The 17745-nt window shown below is 47.5% G+C and overlaps 1 protein-coding gene across 2 annotated transcripts; it reads right to left on the bottom strand.

Moving 5' to 3' along the window:
• Nucleotides 1-228: 228 nt before the first annotated feature.
• On the bottom strand, nt 229-14754 carry DHDDS (dehydrodolichyl diphosphate synthase subunit). 2 transcript variants are annotated; one of them, XM_075522156.1, is made up of 9 exons: nt 14682-14754; nt 13183-13266; nt 12097-12213; nt 10770-10912; nt 9277-9393; nt 8971-9072; nt 8175-8289; nt 6106-6213; nt 229-3075 (listed from the first exon to the last, which is right to left on the bottom strand). In XM_075522156.1, exons 2-9 carry the CDS (start codon nt 13243-13245, stop codon nt 2839-2841), a joined length of 1002 nt encoding a protein of 333 aa, XP_075378271.1. In that variant the 5' UTR covers nt 13246-13266; nt 14682-14754; the 3' UTR covers nt 229-2838. The 2 variants fall into 2 exon arrangements, with proteins under 2 accessions (XP_075378271.1, XP_075378273.1); XM_075522158.1 differs by having other exon boundaries at nt 13183-13261; nt 14682-14748.
• Nucleotides 14755-17745: the final 2991 nt, after the last annotated feature.

Genomic DNA, 17745 nt, shown 5'->3' with positions numbered 1-17745 from the left:
GCGGCGCGCAGGGCTGCGCGGTGCAGCGCGCAGGTGAGCGGAGCTGTTCGTTCAGCACCAGGCGCACCTCCGCTGCCGCGGGGCCCTCCGCCGCGGCCGGCACCCCCCGGGGCTGGGCGAAGGGAGGGCGAGCTGGAGAGGAGCTCCCGGAGGCACTGCGGGTGTGGGAAGTGAAGGTTAGCACTTTTTCCTGTCAAAAAAAAAAAAAGGGGGGGGGGGGGGGGAGTTATATCCAAAGAGAAGTAAGGGAGAGGAGGCAGCAGCGCTAAAATAAAAGACAAAATATCCAAATGCAAGAAAATGGCACTAGAACAATTCACTACTTGTGCTAAGTGACTGGTATGAAGTTGGGCTCCTTCCAAAAGGGGCCATTTCTCACACCTGGACACAGGCACAAATCCAATTACAAGATATACACTTCATTGTGCCTCAAACTTTTAACCTCTTAATTGAACCTCATCCAGAAAAAAAAACTCACCCCAAGGAGCACACTTCCCCTCTTCCCTCCCCAGGTAATCTCTCAGGCTTTTTCAGACCTCAAATGCTGGAAGAGCACATTTTTCCAGTCATGCCGATTTTTCACATCTTCACCATATAAACATAATTTAGGAAAGTTGAATTCTCACTGAAAGAAGCCTGTAGCTCTATTTCCACAACTGTCACAAAGATGCACTCCTGAAACTCGGAGTTTGCCCGTATAACTTATGCCCACCCTCTAATGAAGCAAGGTTTACAGGGAAAGCTGGTATTTTACTAGAATAACTGATGCAGGTGGAATAAACAAACTGTCAGGTAACACAAGCCTTTTTCCACTGCTTGAAGAGCTTCTTCTCCTCCCCTACTACAGCAACAGCTTTTATAAAAGGGATTAAAACTTTCCCTTCAAGCCTTTTGTAAACCAGATCCTTCAATTACTGCACCTGCAACAGTACTACTACTTTGTGGAAAACCACCATTGTAGCTTTGGTCACCTGTATCATCATAATATAACTGAAAACTTTTTTTTTTTAAGGCAAAAAAAAAAAAAAAAAATTCTCAGGTAGAAGCCAGTCTCCCCATCAGCCTGGCCAAGCAGACTGAAGAGTGCTTCATCTCATGGAGAGTAAACTATTTCCACAGCCTGCTTCCTGAAATGTGAAGACAGAGAAAATAAAATACAGCAAGAGAAGTTTAAAATCGACGGCTCCCATCATCTCGGCACACTTCTATCCAAGCTACTGTTTGCTACTTACGCAAGAGGAGGTACATGCACGGAGCTTCATTCGGCCAAGCCTTGGGCTATCAGCAAATTGCTCACACTAGACTGTAAAAAGAACACAGCCTTCAAATCATTTCCAGTCCAACAGGAATCAGATGAGGAGTCTGTCGCAGGTTAAACAATATTACATTAGATCTGGATGCCATCTTCATCACACCTTAGAATAAGAAGCTCTATGTACTTTTAAATGTTCAGCTTATTTTTAAAATAAGTTGGGTATGAATATGCTTTATTCACCATTTGACAATGTAGTTATCCTCTTCACAATCACATTCAAAGTGCTGAGTTTGCAGCACTTACAAGTCTTTTAAATCTGCATTTTCTAGTTTTCACCTGGAGGTAAAAAGGAACACTTTAAAAGCAGCAACAGCTGGTACTGCTGCACCTGTATGTGCATCAGAAACAAAAATCAAGATATTTTCTGTTGTTTTGACCATGGGGACGGAAACCAGGAGAAATTAGAGACGGAAACAATCTTGGAAATTAGCTAGTCCACCTCCCTGCCGATGGAAAACAGAACAACCAACACTCCGCAGCTGCTCCGGCCGCTCCCATTTAAATCAGCTAAATAGCCCTTCTACACTGTCTTGGCTGGGGTCAGAGGTTGGTTTTGGCTACTGTATTCCTGAACTAAGCCCTCCCTCATTCCATGGAAATAGGATGTTAAGTCACAGCTCTAGAGAGGTCTCCGAGGGATTTGGCATACTGTATCCATCACCAGGTTTTAGCTAACTTCTTTTCCTTTTTAAGCCATGAAGTTAATTCCCAACAGATCTTCTTCCTTGCCTGCTCGGAGCCTCTTTCCCAAGCACAGTCAGTCTGTTCCAACATCATCTTCTGCATTTGGGTTTTCCCCACCTACACTGCTCAGAAGGGATCACAGGACCTGACGAAACTTTGGAGTATCTTTTTTTTCTTTACGGCAAGGCTGACAACACCTCGCTTTAGCTCTTTGGAAGCCAAGAGCAGATACATCAAAACCATGACAGTCAGGTGGGAAAAAGACAAGATGCTATCATGAAATAGGCAGTGGGGAATACCTCTGCCACCGCTTGGCACAGGGCTCCCTTCTTCACCAGGAATAATCCTCTCCCTACAGAAAGCAAGGCTCCCCTTATGGGACAGCAGAGGAAATCTCAACAGAAGATTCACTACTGCGAAGCCATGGAAAGAATTCAAGTGCAGGCTGACTTAACAGGACTGAATTGGTTTGCCTGGGCCAATTCATGAGGAGTCAAACAGAACTGGAGGCTTCATTTGAGTTAACTTCTTGTCACCAAAACAGCCAGACCTGTGAAGTACCAAGCAGCGGAGATATGGCGGGATGCGTGTATTCTCCATCGTCAGGGGCAGGGAGGCGAGACAGAAGGACGGCATTACCTTCCTCAGCAGCATTCACAGAACTAGAAAGGTTCACAGTACTCTGTCCCTGCCCTCAGACAGGGCCAGCGGGGACATAAAGTCCTATAGCAGCCCTGCATCCCCACCGCAGAACCACACCGAGTGAATTCCTCTGAGCAGCAGCTGTTCCCTCTAACGCGGTTAAAAATTGTCTTCCCAAGAACAACCCAGCACCTATGTCATGCAGACACCGTACACAATCTTTCAAAGAAGTTCGCTCTCTTGTGCTCTAGTGCCTGTAGAAAGCCCTGGATTCTCTCTTCCCGCGTGGCGGTGCATTTCTGCAACAGTGTCCGTCGGCGCTGAGCGTCTCCGTGGGATGCAAACCCCTCCTGCTGCAGCTTCTTTGTCACATAAGCCTGATCCCTTTCCATCTGTTGTCGCCTCCTTTCCTCCATGTAGGAGTCTCTGGCCTTCTAGAGTGAAAAGCAGTAGAGCGTTAGCACTTTACCAGGCCTTTCAGCTCATCTGTGGTACAGATGCAAGGCAGCATAGGTTATGAAAGAAATAGCTTCTGCTTGGCCATCAATCTGCAGGTTAAATGAAGGGTGGCTCTGTGTGCACCTCCTCCGCTTTGAAGCGGCCTGCTTGATTGGTTATAAAAAAAATACAGGGATATCCTTCTGGACCTTCTCCCCAAGACACAAGTCTGCTCACAGCATTAACTCCTAGTTAAAACAGATAAAGGTCATGACAGATTGTGGAAAAAAACCCTTCAGATATCAGAATCAGAGAGGAAGAGCATACAAGAGGACTTTCAAACCACAGACGTGCACACAAGCTGTCCTCGCCGGTGTCATCACAGAAACTTTGAGCCTATTCACACAGCAGCTGAAAGGTTTTAGGGGATTCCGAACAATGATTTATGGGGCAATTCTTTGAGCTGATGATCAGGTATTGAGCTAATCAGCTTCAGTAAAAAAGCAAGAGTGGGCTCAGCATTCCCAAATGTCTGTGATCTAATAATGTACCGGCTCGAGACACAGCAGGATGGGCAGGAGAAAGGTAAAGGCAGTAGCTATCCTTGCCTACCCTTCAAGTATTTGAAATATTTTTGCAGAACATCACTTTTGGATTTCTTCATATTGCACATATCCTAGCCTGCAGCCTCCAACATCTGCATGCAGGAATATTAAGCTTTCATTTTTAAAAAGAGTAAAACTGGTCACTGTGACATAACCTGATGTACACACACTTAGGGAGTGCTGGCCTTTCAAATGAGCAAGAAGAAATAATTATTCTAATGAGAGCCTGACTCACTCTTCACCACACTTTCCCTGTGCCCAAGTCAGTAGTCTATGCTCTGGCACTGTAAATTAGCTTTTGTTGTGCTGGGAATGAGAGTAGAAATATCCCTAGCTACAGAAAGCCCACTGAATTGATAGCGCTCCACTGCTGTAGCTCTGCTTATTTGAAATGCAAAGATCATCAGCCTGCTCAGCATAAGACTTCCACCCTTGGACAAAGTGAAATTCTGTCTATTCACCAGAAAAGACCCAGTGTGACCACTTCCATAGAGCAGGCTTGCCAACTGACATCTGCATGCTCTCCCTCGGTATACCACGTACCAAAAGATGGTTATAGCTCAACCTGGGACTAAGCGGTGAGCAACAACAAACTAGCAGACTCCCCTGAGCAGCAGGCTAACTGGAAAATGAAGATAGCTATTAAACATGATGCTGTTTGAGTTGACGGAAGGATCTTTTGTCAAATGCCTCCAAATCAATTCTGTACCTTGTCAAACCTTCCATCCAGCTGCCTGTCCACACTGTAACTGCCTCCAGTGTCCTGAACGCAGCAGCACTCTCCCACAGTAGACACACCTTCTGTCACATATTCTGGCTTCTCAGCAAGTCAAACCCCTAGCCCCACCACTCTCACTGACAAGCAACCCTTCCACCAAGGTAATTTGCTTCAAGAGCTCCAGATACTTTTGGCTTTCAAGATCACCTATTTCAAATGTGAACAAAAGCTTCTTAATCTCAGCGGTTCCTTTGAGTGAGAGGTCCTCCCTTCTGCACAACTGGGTTGCATCCCTTAAAACAAGGGCAGCTTCACACACTGTGGACAAAGTGGGTTTCACAGCAAGAAAACTAATCAAGGAACAAATCTGGCTGATAAGAAACCTTGATAATAGCATAGCATGAACACACACAGAGCCACAAACAAGAACTAAGAAAGATGAGACTAGCTAGAAACAGAAGCAGCATTTTTTACCCATCAGAAATTAGCACTAAGAGCAAAATCAGAACCGTGACCTTACCGCTCAAGACAGAGGCAAAGCTGATGTCAGTGACAAACACTACTGCCTTTTTTGCTTTCCTCTTCATGCAGAAGGTGAATGCCATTAGTTGTATTAAGACAATGAATTGCTGGTAGTAAAAGGCCAGACTTGGGGCAGAAACAGGAATAAAAGGTTAAAGACATGGAGAATTTGGATGCTTCCAGACTGACTGGACCTGATTAAATTCACCCATAACCACGACTGTCTATAATCTCGTTGACAAGTCTCAGAGGTGAGCAAGGTTCCTGAAGGTAGAAAAGGGCAATATAACATCTGTCTTTAAAAACAGAGGACCCAAATAATTAAGGAACAGACACGCTCAGCAACCAGATATGGCGGAGGTAAGAGTCACCACACTGAGTTCCTCCTCCTGCCAGTTACTGCTGTCTCTGTGCTACAAGCTGCTGCCCCCCAGATTTCCCCATCAAGAGCTCCAGCTCCCAGACTTGTTTTGCTTAAAAATAGCCAGATTGCTAAGTCACTACTAAGTTGGCCAGATTTATCTGACCAGGTCAGGGAGAGTTCACAACGACAAATCTAAGAGGAGAGGAACCGTGACAATGAGCAATAGGAACAATCTCTTCAGCAGGCACCCACCAGAAGGAGGACACTTTGTCCACAGTCTCACAGCTCAGGCAGCCTCACTTTAGCTCCCAGAAAGGAAACTCTAAACCTGCTTGTTACCACCATAAAAACAATAGCAGAGTTAGAGGAAGAGCATGCAAATTCTCCCTACTCCTTCCAGAGTGAACTCAGCAGTCTTTGCTTAAACCACTGATGAAGTGGTTTGAGTTAAACTGGCTGATTTTACCCCGTAGCAAATCAGGAGTGCTTTCTTGTTCTATCAGCTGAGGAGTGGGGACAGACACTTCCAGCTGGTGGAATGAGCAATGAGTAAAAGACACAGTGGTGACTTCAGATACTTTAGGTATTCCCAAAAGTAGAGGAGTCTGTCCACAGGCTAAGATGTTGTAACAAGCCACAGAGGTACAGGAGAAGCACCGCATCTGGCATTAGCTGCTGCTGAAACAAGATCTTAACTAACCGCACAAAATGAACAACTCCTCTGTTCCCACTTTGTGCTGTCTCACCTGATCTCCAGCACACTGCTGTGTGGATAACATGCCGTGTTGAGCTTTCCATCTCCCTAAGGCTCCCTTACCTGTAAAGCACTGTAGTTCATCTGGAACCGAAGGATAGCCTCACACAAGTTCCAAAAGGAATATTCTGGCCACAAGACTGACTGAAACACCAGGCATGAATGGGATGTCTGCAGAAAGCAAGATCACCAACAATTTAATCATCTAGCGAGGGAAAAGTCATCAAGGTGCAGCTCTGTTGGTCAAACTATGCCAGTTTCCCCACAAAGATTTTAGCTAGGCTGTGTTATCAGATTCTACTTAAAATGAAATAAATAACAGCCAGGAGAGTTTGAAATTGCACAATGTAGAGTTTTTCTAATTAGTTTTTAATGCTGGGACACTAGTCATCTATTCCTGTAAAAATACCAGCAGAATTCTTTCTAATGCTATGTTGTTCTTCACAGAGGTATTTGTAATAGCTTAAGCATCACAGACTTATAACAAAACTAAAATAGAAACACTGGACTACCAAAGGCTGAGTTAAGGGAATAACAGATGAACTGAGGATCAGGACATGACATTTAAGCCATTCATCAAATGACATCTCATGATATTCCTTGCTGCCCACTCATGGCATTTAAAGTGCTTAATGAATCTCAGAGTTGTGGTGCACTGAAGATATCCTAGAGCTGAAAGATGCAAGCTTTCAAGGTAAAACCTATTTTCACCATCAAGTCCCTCAAAGTTTCAGGTAAATGTGTTCCTATGACCATTACTACAAAAATCTAACACTAAAAAGGACTCTGCATGACTCTTAAAATTGTAATGATATAGAAAATCTTAGTGTCAATTCTATTAAAAAAAAACCCACCATAAGGACATTTTCTTTGATACCAGAGAATCATCCTGAATAGCACAACGTGCTCCTACTTTGGGGCTGTCAGGACACACATGATCGCTAGCGAAAGGAAATTTGCACTAATGCTCTGGCTTGTGAGCTGGCAGCGTGGGAGCACAAGCACACGTTCTCCTCTGCTGCTTCTGCTGTAATCCATGGCACAGGAGAGGGGCATCACGCCAGCCAGACTCACAGGGCACTGACTTCCTCAGTAATGCTTCATCAGTTACAAGCTTGGTCTCCGAGGCACCTCTGCCAGGACTACCACCAAGAGGAGCAAGAAAAATGTTAGTTTGCAGCACTGACACCCATCCAGGGTATACGTGTGCCCAAAAATACAGGGAGGAGAGGGAGATGCCTTTGTAGGCAACTGCAACTCAGGCCAGAAAGTTTCTGTGAACTTGCCAATTAAAGAAGTTGGAATAGGAACATTTGATGTGGTTGCTTAAAGGCAATTAGGTTTTCACTCCAAATTATACATGTAAAAACAAAATGTTAAAGCTTTAAGTAAAGCAGCTTGACTCAACTGTTCTCCTGCAAAGTCTGGGTTACAAACAAGTCAATATTGCCTAGCACAGGAGAGAGAGAAATGGAAGTGGCTTTGGATACTGTAACTGGAAATACGTGAACTTTATATGCGTTAAGAACTTACTATGTTTTAGCTTAGCAGCCTAGTCATGCTGATTTGACTTTGCCATCCTTAGAACCTGTCTTGTGGGGTCTCGTTTCATTATGAAAGTCAAATAAACTTCTGAAACTGTGACAAATCAGGCATGTACATTACATGTACACCTCCAATACCTACAGCTGACGTGTCAAACACCTCTCCCAGGAATCTAGAAATCCTTCCTGGGATTTCCTCATCTCAGGAAACGTATTGCCAGGTTAAATTAATCAAAGCCAGGAATTTACCAATCAAATAAGGAATGAATTACCTAAATGTGAGAAGAGGAGCAAAAGGATGAGCAATTCATTATTTCCTTGACTGCTGTCAGCTAGACTGATTTGTGATTTCTTACTGAGTGTTTTCAGGATGATACAATTTCAGACTTGTGCTGCAAAGTATTTTAGGCAATCACAGAACAGCAAGAAACAGATTCCTCATAGGTGCCTCAGCACTCAGTCCATCCAAGAAGTCACCTAACCCTCAGCAGAGAGAGTTTAAGAGCCCTCATGTCAGCTCACGCCTGGAGTCAGTAGAACACTCTGATGCAAAGCTGGAATATTTCAAGGAGAAAACAAAGACTTTACCTGCCAGAGCAAGAAATCACTCAACCGAACCTCTCCAGAGGTTCGAATCAGGAGGTCTGGGTCAGGGGAGTTGTTGGTGTACAGACACTTATCAAGCAACGATTCAGACACATCACTAAGAAAGACAGAAGCATCTTATTAAGACCACTTTCCTGACCCGACAGAGGTGGCACTACTAAATCAGAATTACTGAGGTGTTTGGTTTGTTTTTCTTTTTATAAACACTGGACTGCAGATGAAAACTGGGTGGTGGAGCTGTACCACAGCCAGTCATCAGCTTGCTTCTGATGGACACTGCTGTCTGCTCCACAGGCTATCTCAAATGCTCTTTCAGCCCCCAGAGTATCCCCCCCAATGCTCTTTGAAACATAATACAGTGGTGGAACCAGACTGTAAGGACTTCCATCTGGAGCAGAGAGCAGCGCGCTAACTACTCCATCTCCTCCAGGGTGGAGGAACAGTTCAGTATTCGTGATTCATCTGTTGTTTGACCTCATAGCTAAGATTGCCAGCCAAGCAGCCAGTTGTTGTGGCGTAAAATCTGCCTTCACATTTAAACTAACTTAAGACACAGACCTAATTTCTATTCCGTCTTGGTTGTGTATCTATCACCATGGTAACCGAAATAATAAAAACCAAACATTGCATAGTAACTTTAAGTCATTTGTTCCAGTCATACTGGTTTAATGAGATCTATTTAAAAGCCACTTGGCTTCTAAGAGATTATTAATAAAGTGTAGGAGGTAAGACCAGGCAGTCTTCATCTATGAGCCTCACACAGAAAGACAAGAGTTACCTGGGCTCAAGCAGTCCTTGTTCCACCCCCCATGCCATCTCCCTGACAGCATTGCTGATTTCATGTCTCGATGTGTATGCAAAGCAGACATTTAGAAAGCATCTGAAAAAGATGAGAAATATGTGAAAGACTAACCTAAGGAAGGTACAGCAGATGACAGAGAGAAGAATATCTACAACGGATATGTGTGCTTGTAGGACAAAGAAAAAAAAAAAAAAAGAGGTGTATCATGTCTGCCAAGTCTCAGCCTTCAGGTAGAAGAGGAAGGCATGAGGTATCAGCTACTTTAAACTGTGCGTTACTTACTTGTTGTAGTTCCTAGTTGCCAGCACAGCTTGGGCAATCAGCTCCTGAATATCCAAGGGCAGAAGTGGCAGGTCCCCAAGGACACGGATACACACCCCATGCTTCTTCAAGCTCTCCCTACACCCAACAACAAGAGTGAGGACTACAGAAAACAGATCAGTCCCTACTGCATGAGTGCCATGTTTGCCCTGCATAACATCCATCAAATGAAAACAGCAGGCATGTAGCAGGCATAGCTTCAGCAAAACTAGGAATGGGAAAAAGGCAAAATGACCAAATGTTTTTCAGGTGTTGACACCTGGCTTAGAGTTGATCATCCCAAACCACTCTGTAAAGGGAAACTGATCATTCCCCATACAAGTTCCTGAGGTACAAACATAACCAAAGCACTAGAAAATGATCACAGGTTAGGCATTCCTACCTGAAGTTATAAAAATCCATATGGAAAACTTAGAATACAACCATAGACTCTGGCCACCTATAACTAATAAAAAATTAAGATGACTAATAGTCACCCACAGAGTAGCACAACTACTTTCTGGTGTAAGGAAAGATTAACATGTGAGGGTGGAATGGGGGTGGTGGAGTGAACCTCAGATGAGCTAGGAAACTATCCTTGCCTGCTACAGCATTACTCTGAGCAGACAAGATCCCCATGGGATCTTACAGGTTCCTGCTGCTGTCTGTTTGGTGGTACAAACTCTGCCGTATTGGGTATGAACCAGGGAAATGGCCTCTTTGAATCATGGTGTACTGCAGTGCTCAGATAGCCCTGATCTTCCCAACTTCTACTAGCATACACATGCTATCCTCTCCCTCCCGTTATTCCAGCTGCATCCCCTCATTGCCTTTCAAACTTACTTCAACCAGATAAGCACCCCTTCCATGCACCACTCTTCGCACCAGTCAGGCGTGGGGAAATAAACATACCCACTGAGCAACAAGGCACTGTAACACCACTCCCTGCTCGCTCAAATCTGTATTAGTTCCATCTATTCGCAATACATGAACTAGTTCTCCAACTCCAACAAGTGAGTTAACACACCATGCGCCCATACGTAGAAGTCTCGAGTTACCGCAAAGCAAGTTGCCGAGATAAACTCTGATCTGCCAAGAATTCTGACAGAATTTAAGACAAGGCATTGATACTTCATGAAAACAAGGCATCTCGCGCTCTAGTGCTAAGCAGGGATTTCTAGTTGTCCTGTGCTCATCTGAAAGCTGTAGTATTCGAACTGTTTAGATGGGATTGTTGTGCAGTAAGCCATACGATACAGACACAAATCTGGTGTGCTTGGGGACTGTGCATGCTCAGGAGCTGTACACCCCATCCAGGCAGGCAGAGCCGCTCAACACAAATCTCTGGCTGGAGGAGGACAACAGTTTCCTTCATTTAATCCGTTTTCACAACTTGTAACATCCCTGTAAACACCTCTTAATCAAGTTCTGCTTTAGTTCCACCCTGTGAGATAAAGACATGAGGGGATTCTTACTGTTCTTCCAGTAGGCGGCTAAATTTCTGTCTTGCCAGATCCATTAGTCCATCCACCTCCTCCTTGGAGCGTTTAAAGTTCTCAATACTAAAGGCATAAACAGTGACCTCCCGAATGCCCAGATTTAAGCACCACCGTAGTGTCTGCAAGAAGACAAAAATATAATGGAAACCTAAAGTCAGAGAAGCAGACTCAATCAGACAGGTCAGCAAGACCCAGCTTCTCCACTGCTAAAACCTCCCTGTCATTTCCCACTACACTAAGACCGGATCAAAAGAAACAACCAGAGAGTTGACAACGAAATCCACTTGATGAGAATTTCAGATTTGTCTTAAAGAACAGGAGGAAAGTATCACTATCTAAGGATGTGAATCCACAACAGATATGGGACTAATCCAGCCAGGGAAAGCACTTCTTGTAGATAACATTATAAATTATATAATACCGTACCCTTCGCAACATTTGCAAAGAAATTCAACCTTCTTCACAGAATTAAAAGCTTCAAGATCTGCAAGGCAGATATTTTAATCAAGTGTAAGACAGAGGGGAAGAAAAATAGCTGATTAGAATGACTCTGCAAGGTGACAGTGTCATGGTTTAGCCCCAGCCAGCAACTAAGCACCACGCAGCCGCTTGCTCACTCCCCCCCGGTGGGATGGGGGAGAGAATCAGAAGAGTAAAAGTGAGAAAACTCGTGGGTTGAGATAAAGACAGTGTAATAAGTAAAGCAAAAGCCGTGCACACAAGCAAAGCAAAGCAAGGAATTCCTTCACTCCTCCCCATGGTCAGGCAGGTGTTCAGCCATCTCCAGGACAGCAGGGCTCCATCATGGGTAACGGTGACTTGGGAAGACAAACGCCATCACTCTCAACATCCCCCCTTCCTTCTTCTTCCCCAGCTTTATATACTGAGCATGACGCCATATGGTATGGAATAGCCCTTTGGGCAGTTTGGATCAACTGTCCTGGCTGTGCCCCCTCCCAGCTTCTTCTGCACCTGGCAGAGCAGGGGAAGCTGAAAAGTCCTTGACCAGTGCAGCAACAACTAAAACATCTCTGTGTTATCACCACTGTTTTCAGCACAAATCCAAAACATAGCCCCATACCAGCCACTATAAAGAAAATTAACTCTATCTCAGCTGAAACCAGGACAGAGAGAGAGAGGAGCTGAAGTTGAGAACCCTGATGACTAACGTCAGCTCCAAGCACAGGCCTGACTCAGTGCAGGAAAGGAACACAATACACCAGTCAAGTGGTAAACAAGTCAGCTGGTGAACATGGCTCAAACTTTCAAAACACAACTAAAAGGCAGCAAACATCCTTCCTACCTGTGCCAGCTTATCAAAGCCTTGCGAATGCCCCTGCTGTCTCTCCACGTGGCACTTTTGGGCGTAACGACGATTGCCATCCATGATGAAGGCAACATGCTTGGGCATTGGACCTGCCTAGAAAATAAGGAGAAACACAACAGACCAGAAAGCGAACAGCCAAGCTGGCACCTTGCATCGCAGAGAGTTTAGTCCCACCGTTCCTGGCAGCACTGCTTATTTGTAGGAGTGCAGTGGTAACTCCCAGCTTCAAGTCTGGAGCTGGAAAGAGTAAGATGCTAATTATCTCTCTGTTAACCCCAGTTTAGTTAATACTAAAGCATAACAGTTTAGTTAATACTAACCCCTTTTTAGTTAATACTAAAAAGCATATCAGTATTGACCACTGCCTAAACTGAAAAGCAACTTTGCCCTCCCCATTTCTATCACACGACAGAGAACTGTAGTACTCAGGAGAGAGAGCAGCACTGCTACAGCTACCTCCCTGCAGCACACAGTTTTATGCTGCTGTGATTGTAAGCACTTTTTATTTCAGAGTTCACAGGCATTTTCACAGACACAATTAACTTAAGAGAAAACAAAAAAAAGTCATGAGACTTTCCCCCACTTAAGAGTATTCCTTTCCACTGACCTCATTAGGTCTGCACAGATCCTTTTGCAAGAAGGACAGCATCACCAGTCTCATGACTCTGCTGAGCAAGGACAGAATTTTCCTGGAACTGGTGAGTTATTATTCTACTCAGCAGAACCTCAGTTTCATTTCTTAGACTCATAATCCAACCATCTTGTTTCTCTCCCTCTCCCATGCCCTGCCTTCATCAGCAAGGGCACAAAACATGGAAGCCTTGGAGTGTAAGCTCATTATTGGCAAGCACCGCCTACAGCCCCACTCATTTGCAAGAATAAGCTTAAGTAATTTTCCATCCTCGAATGCTGTTTAGCGATGTACATCCAGTGCCAGCATTAATATGTACCCTTGCAAGCAACACTATATTTCTAGAGCAGAGCAGTCACAGAGACAGTTCCGCACTGAACCCTGATGAAACTACCAATTCTTCACCACAGGTAACCAAATTCATTCCTTACCTTAATGATGTTGGCACAAAACCTCTCTATGATGGTCAGCTCGCCTTCTCTGATCCACGACATGTCTTACCGAGAGCTCCTTCTCTTTTTCAACGGGAAGATGAAAATAAAGGCGTTAGAGGTACAGAAGATTGTGTTTGAGCCCAAAGCAACGCTACAAACCATCACCCGGGAAAAACAAGCTTTGACTAGCTGCTTTGGAGCCCTTTTTCTCATCTGCACAAGTATTTTGATAAGCAGACAGTGGGGGAAGCTCAGAAACGAGCTCTGGATTTTTCCCACTGTATGTCATGAGGGTGCATTCTGCACTAGCTGGTAGCAAGAAAAAAAACATTACTGCGTCTTCCAGCCGAACTAACTGGTGAGTTAGCAGACCCACAATTTGGGCTACTACCAGGCGAGTCACAGGGTGGCAGCAGCGCAAACCGACCTTCAATGCTTTTGTGTTGGAAACCCATCCAATGAAGCAACCATCTACATCACCAGCTACCCTGCGCTAGTGTCACCACTGATATTTCTTTTACTTCACAAGTAGAGAACTTCAGGCTCTGGAGCTGTAAAAATATTGGGTTGTCTACCACAGTATCTGCACATCAAATACTGGTATCTGGTTTGAGCTAACAAGATACAAGAGTTTGCCAAAATTCCACGTTAATCTTCAATTCTCTCAGCTAGGAACCCTGAGAGACGTAGGCAAAGCAGCTGTGAAGAGAGAGCTGTGGGGGCAACAGACCAGATCCAACCACCTGGTACACATCGAGGGACTGAAGCAGATTCAAATTACACCAATTGCATTAATTTTCTGTATTGGCCTTCTCTGCCTGTTCCCTCAGGAAGCGAGGTCTAGCCACAGATGCAGCCACAAAACATTAAGACAAGGAACCGCTGAACCTCAGGCTCTGTTACTAAAGCTCTTAATGCTCCCCTTGAATAGCTCAGGCTGAAAACACATTCTCTTCCATCTTTGGCTGTTACCAGCAATCACTCTTTTATGTACGATTTCACACAGTCATCTTAAAAAAATAAGTCTCACAAAGAAAACCCTTGTCTGTAAGCCAAGGACAGATCACCAGGCAGGACGTGGCTCACTCCTGCCCAGCCGGCTGGGGCTTCACGGCCCTCAGCCACTCTCTCTCCCGGCGGCAGCTCTCCCTGCCGACGGCCTGCCTGCCACCCACCGCCGGCAGCGAGCAGACGCGGAGAAGAGGGGGAAGGACACCCAGACCACCCCCTCGGGGCGAGACAGGCCCTCGACAGGCTCTCGACAGGCTCTCCCCAGCCTCTCCCCAGCCTTCCCCGCCAGGCACAGAGGAGACGGGGAGCGCAGGCCGGATCTCCCCGCTCTCCTCAGGCCTCCCCCGGCTCCGTGAGGGGAGGGAAGCGGCCGCCGAGGGGCGCCGGTGGGAGAGACCCGGTGGAAGGAGACACCCTCCACCCCAACCCCGAGCGGCTGCCCCGCCGCCCGCCCCGCTTCCCGCCCCGCCGCCGCCGCCCGTTACCTCGCCCGGCGGCGCCGCCTCAGCCTCCGCCAGAGGGTGACGTGCCCTTCCGCCTGCGTCACCCGCCGGCGCCCAGGGCGGGAGGCGCGCGCAGGCGCAGGCGCGGCGAGGGCGGGGCTCCTGCGCATGCGCGGGGCCTCTCTGAGGTGATGGGGGTGGCAGCGAGGCCCGGGCGGTGATGGGGGACCAGGGCGGTTATGGGGCAGCCTAGGGGGGCCACGGCAGCTCGGGGGGATCCGCAGGCCGACGGCGGGGCCAGCGTGGTTGTGAGGCGGCTGCAGGCTGACGCGGGGGGGGGTCAGCTTGTTTTTGAGGCAACCTGGCAGGGCCGGGGCGGTTATGAGGGGGCTGCGGGCTGACAGGGCCGTGCCAGAGTTGGGGTGGCCTGGTGCAGTGGGGTGTTCAGGGGTCACTGCAAGCTGACAGTGGGGCTGGGTTGGTTGTGGGGGGCTGTGAGGATAGGTGGGGTATGGGGAGAGGTGGCCACGGGCTGGTAGTGAGGCCAGGGTGGTTATGGGGGGCTGGAAGCTGGCAGCACGGCCAGGCTGGTTATCGGCAGCAGGACGAAGCGGCTGTGGGGTACCCCAGCTCCCGGCACTACCTCCCCCTCTGCCCAGGCAGCACCCATTTTGGGTCTGGGCTTCTCAACCCCAGGGGAGGAAAAAAAGAGTAACTGCACACAGAACATCACCAGCAGCCATTGCCCATGGTCTTTATTTTTTTTTTTTTCCAGAAAAGAAAAAAAAAAAACCCACATTTTACATAGTTGGTACAAAAACAAATTTAAAAAAAATGAAAGGAGGGGGGAAAACCTGCAGCAACAGGAACTGGGGATCTCGCTGCAGTGGCTCCCGCAGGAAATCTCTTTGGAAAGCGTGGCTCGGGGTAAGCCCTGAGCCACACAGCCACCCCGATTATTCCCTCCCTCCCACCCACTTCATAAAAATTCAAGAGTTTGACACAAACAAGCTTTGGTTGCTAGCAGTAAACATGGATTACATTCTTCCGTCTCCTCGTAGACAATCTTGTGACTCAAGGCTTTCGCACCAGGGGAGACACCCTCTCATGAGAGACATCTTTTTCTCATACATTCAAACGCTCCCGTGTTACAGCAGGGCCCTGAGTGTGCAGCCTCATCCGCCCGCGATTCACTGTCCCGTAATGCATAGTGCCCAGCGCCTGCAAGCCGAGCATGGGCAGGGTGGGTGATGATGCAGCAATTTAATTAATTATTGTCAAGATACGGGAAGAACCACAATGGCAAATGCAACGAGAAGATGCGAATCAATCCCATCTTCTCCAACGTGGCTTCCCTTTACAGATAAAAATCCCTGTTTTCGTGGATCCCGGTACCACGCTGGCCCCGGGGGAAACCTGAGTGATTCTCTAAGCCGTTTGCTATTTGCTTTAGCCGAGGCCAGGGATGGTTACAGAGCTCATATCCCCACACAGAGTTGCAAGGCAGAGTACGCAGAGAAGATCCTGTCTCCCTGGTCCATAACCTATTAGATGCTTTGGCTATTTTTTTTTCTTTTTTTTTTTTTTTTTCCCTCTTACTTTTGTAAACAATAATCAAGGAGAATACTGAGAGAAAATGGAAAGATTTACAGAGGTATTTACACACACTAGACATCTAGCAGAAAAATCACCAAACCATTAAACCGGGGGCGAGGGGGGAAAGGTCCTACACGATTCTTCAAGACAGATACAAGAATTAGGGGGGCAGCAGTTTCCCCGGCACAACCGAGGTGCCAGGGGAAGGCCAACAGCCCCCCGCAACGCGGCAGCGGGACCGAGGCCCAGGCTTAGACACGCAGCCCAGTGCGCTCTATTGCATTTACCCCGTTCAGACAAAAGCCGTTTTCCTGAAGTAGTTTTGTATAGATCCCGTTGCTAGTCAAGAACTAAAAAAAGTCCTTCCCCCCACCCTCCCAAGAAGAGACCACCACCTCACCATAACAACTACTGGAGCAGGGCAGGCAAGCGGCTGGGGAGCCGCTCTCCATCCCCCCGGTGCCTGCGTGCCGTAGGGCAGAGCAAAGCCCGAGAGGGGTCACCGGGCTCCAGCAGCCTCAGCAAATCCCCGCCGGTGACCCTCATCGGCGAGGATGGAGTAGGTCCTCCCCGTCTGTTCCAGCCCTGCTCTACATCTAAACCTATCGCTACCTAAAAAACAGCAGAAACCGTGCCCGCGTCCTGACACGCCGGCACGGCGAGACGCCCTCCCTGGGAAGGCTCCAGCCAGCCCCCGGGCTGCAAAGTGGAGTGTTAATGCCCCAAAACCAGGGTTCCAGTGTTCCCCCCAGCCGTCATGAGCCAGCATTTGGGGGAAGCCGGGAAGGGAGGAGAAAGATGGAGCAGTTGCACCGCTCTTGGACTTGGGTCCACACCTTGGCACCAGGTCCCTCGTCCTAGGAGGTCACGGGCAGCCAGCCGGCCCTTTGCTCGAGCGCAAGTTAGGGCAGGGGATTGAGGATAACCCTCAGTCTCCCAACAACCTCCCTGGCCGCTGTCTGCTCTTGCCACGTCCCCCTGAACAGGCTGGGACCCCCTGAACAGGCTGGGACCCCCTGAACAGGCTGGGACCCCCATCCTGGCTTTCCGACCCCCAGCCACACAGCACCAGCCTGCTGGGAGCCTGTGCGACATCCCAGCCCGTGGGCGACGGGAGGATTTGGGCACGGGGCGGACTGGAGCGTTCCCATCAGGATGGCAGGGAGGGGATGTGTGAGAGTAAACAGGAGAGAGAAATGGAGGACAGTCCTCAAAAGCCACCAGGCTGGGAGAAAATCTGGAGTTGGGGAGCCGACACGGGCTCTAGCAGCTGTTCCCTGCCCCGTGGCACTGCCTGGCTTCTCCATCCCCACACACGGATCTACAGACCCAAATTCCTCCTCAGTCCGTGGGGAAGGGAAAGAGACTCTATTAAAATACAGTTAAAAAGAAAACAAATCCCAAACATACCAAAAAACACAACTGAAAAGCTCGACAACACGTCAGTCCACCTAGCGAACATCCAGTGAGGTAGGTCTACACTTCCAATACAAACTTCATCACATCTTTG

This window comes from Mycteria americana, chromosome 21 (genome assembly GCF_035582795.1).
Source record: "Mycteria americana isolate JAX WOST 10 ecotype Jacksonville Zoo and Gardens chromosome 21, USCA_MyAme_1.0, whole genome shotgun sequence".
Taxonomy (NCBI): Eukaryota; Metazoa; Chordata; class Aves; order Ciconiiformes; family Ciconiidae; genus Mycteria; species Mycteria americana.
This window is presented reverse-complemented; position numbering and strand designations above follow the sequence as displayed.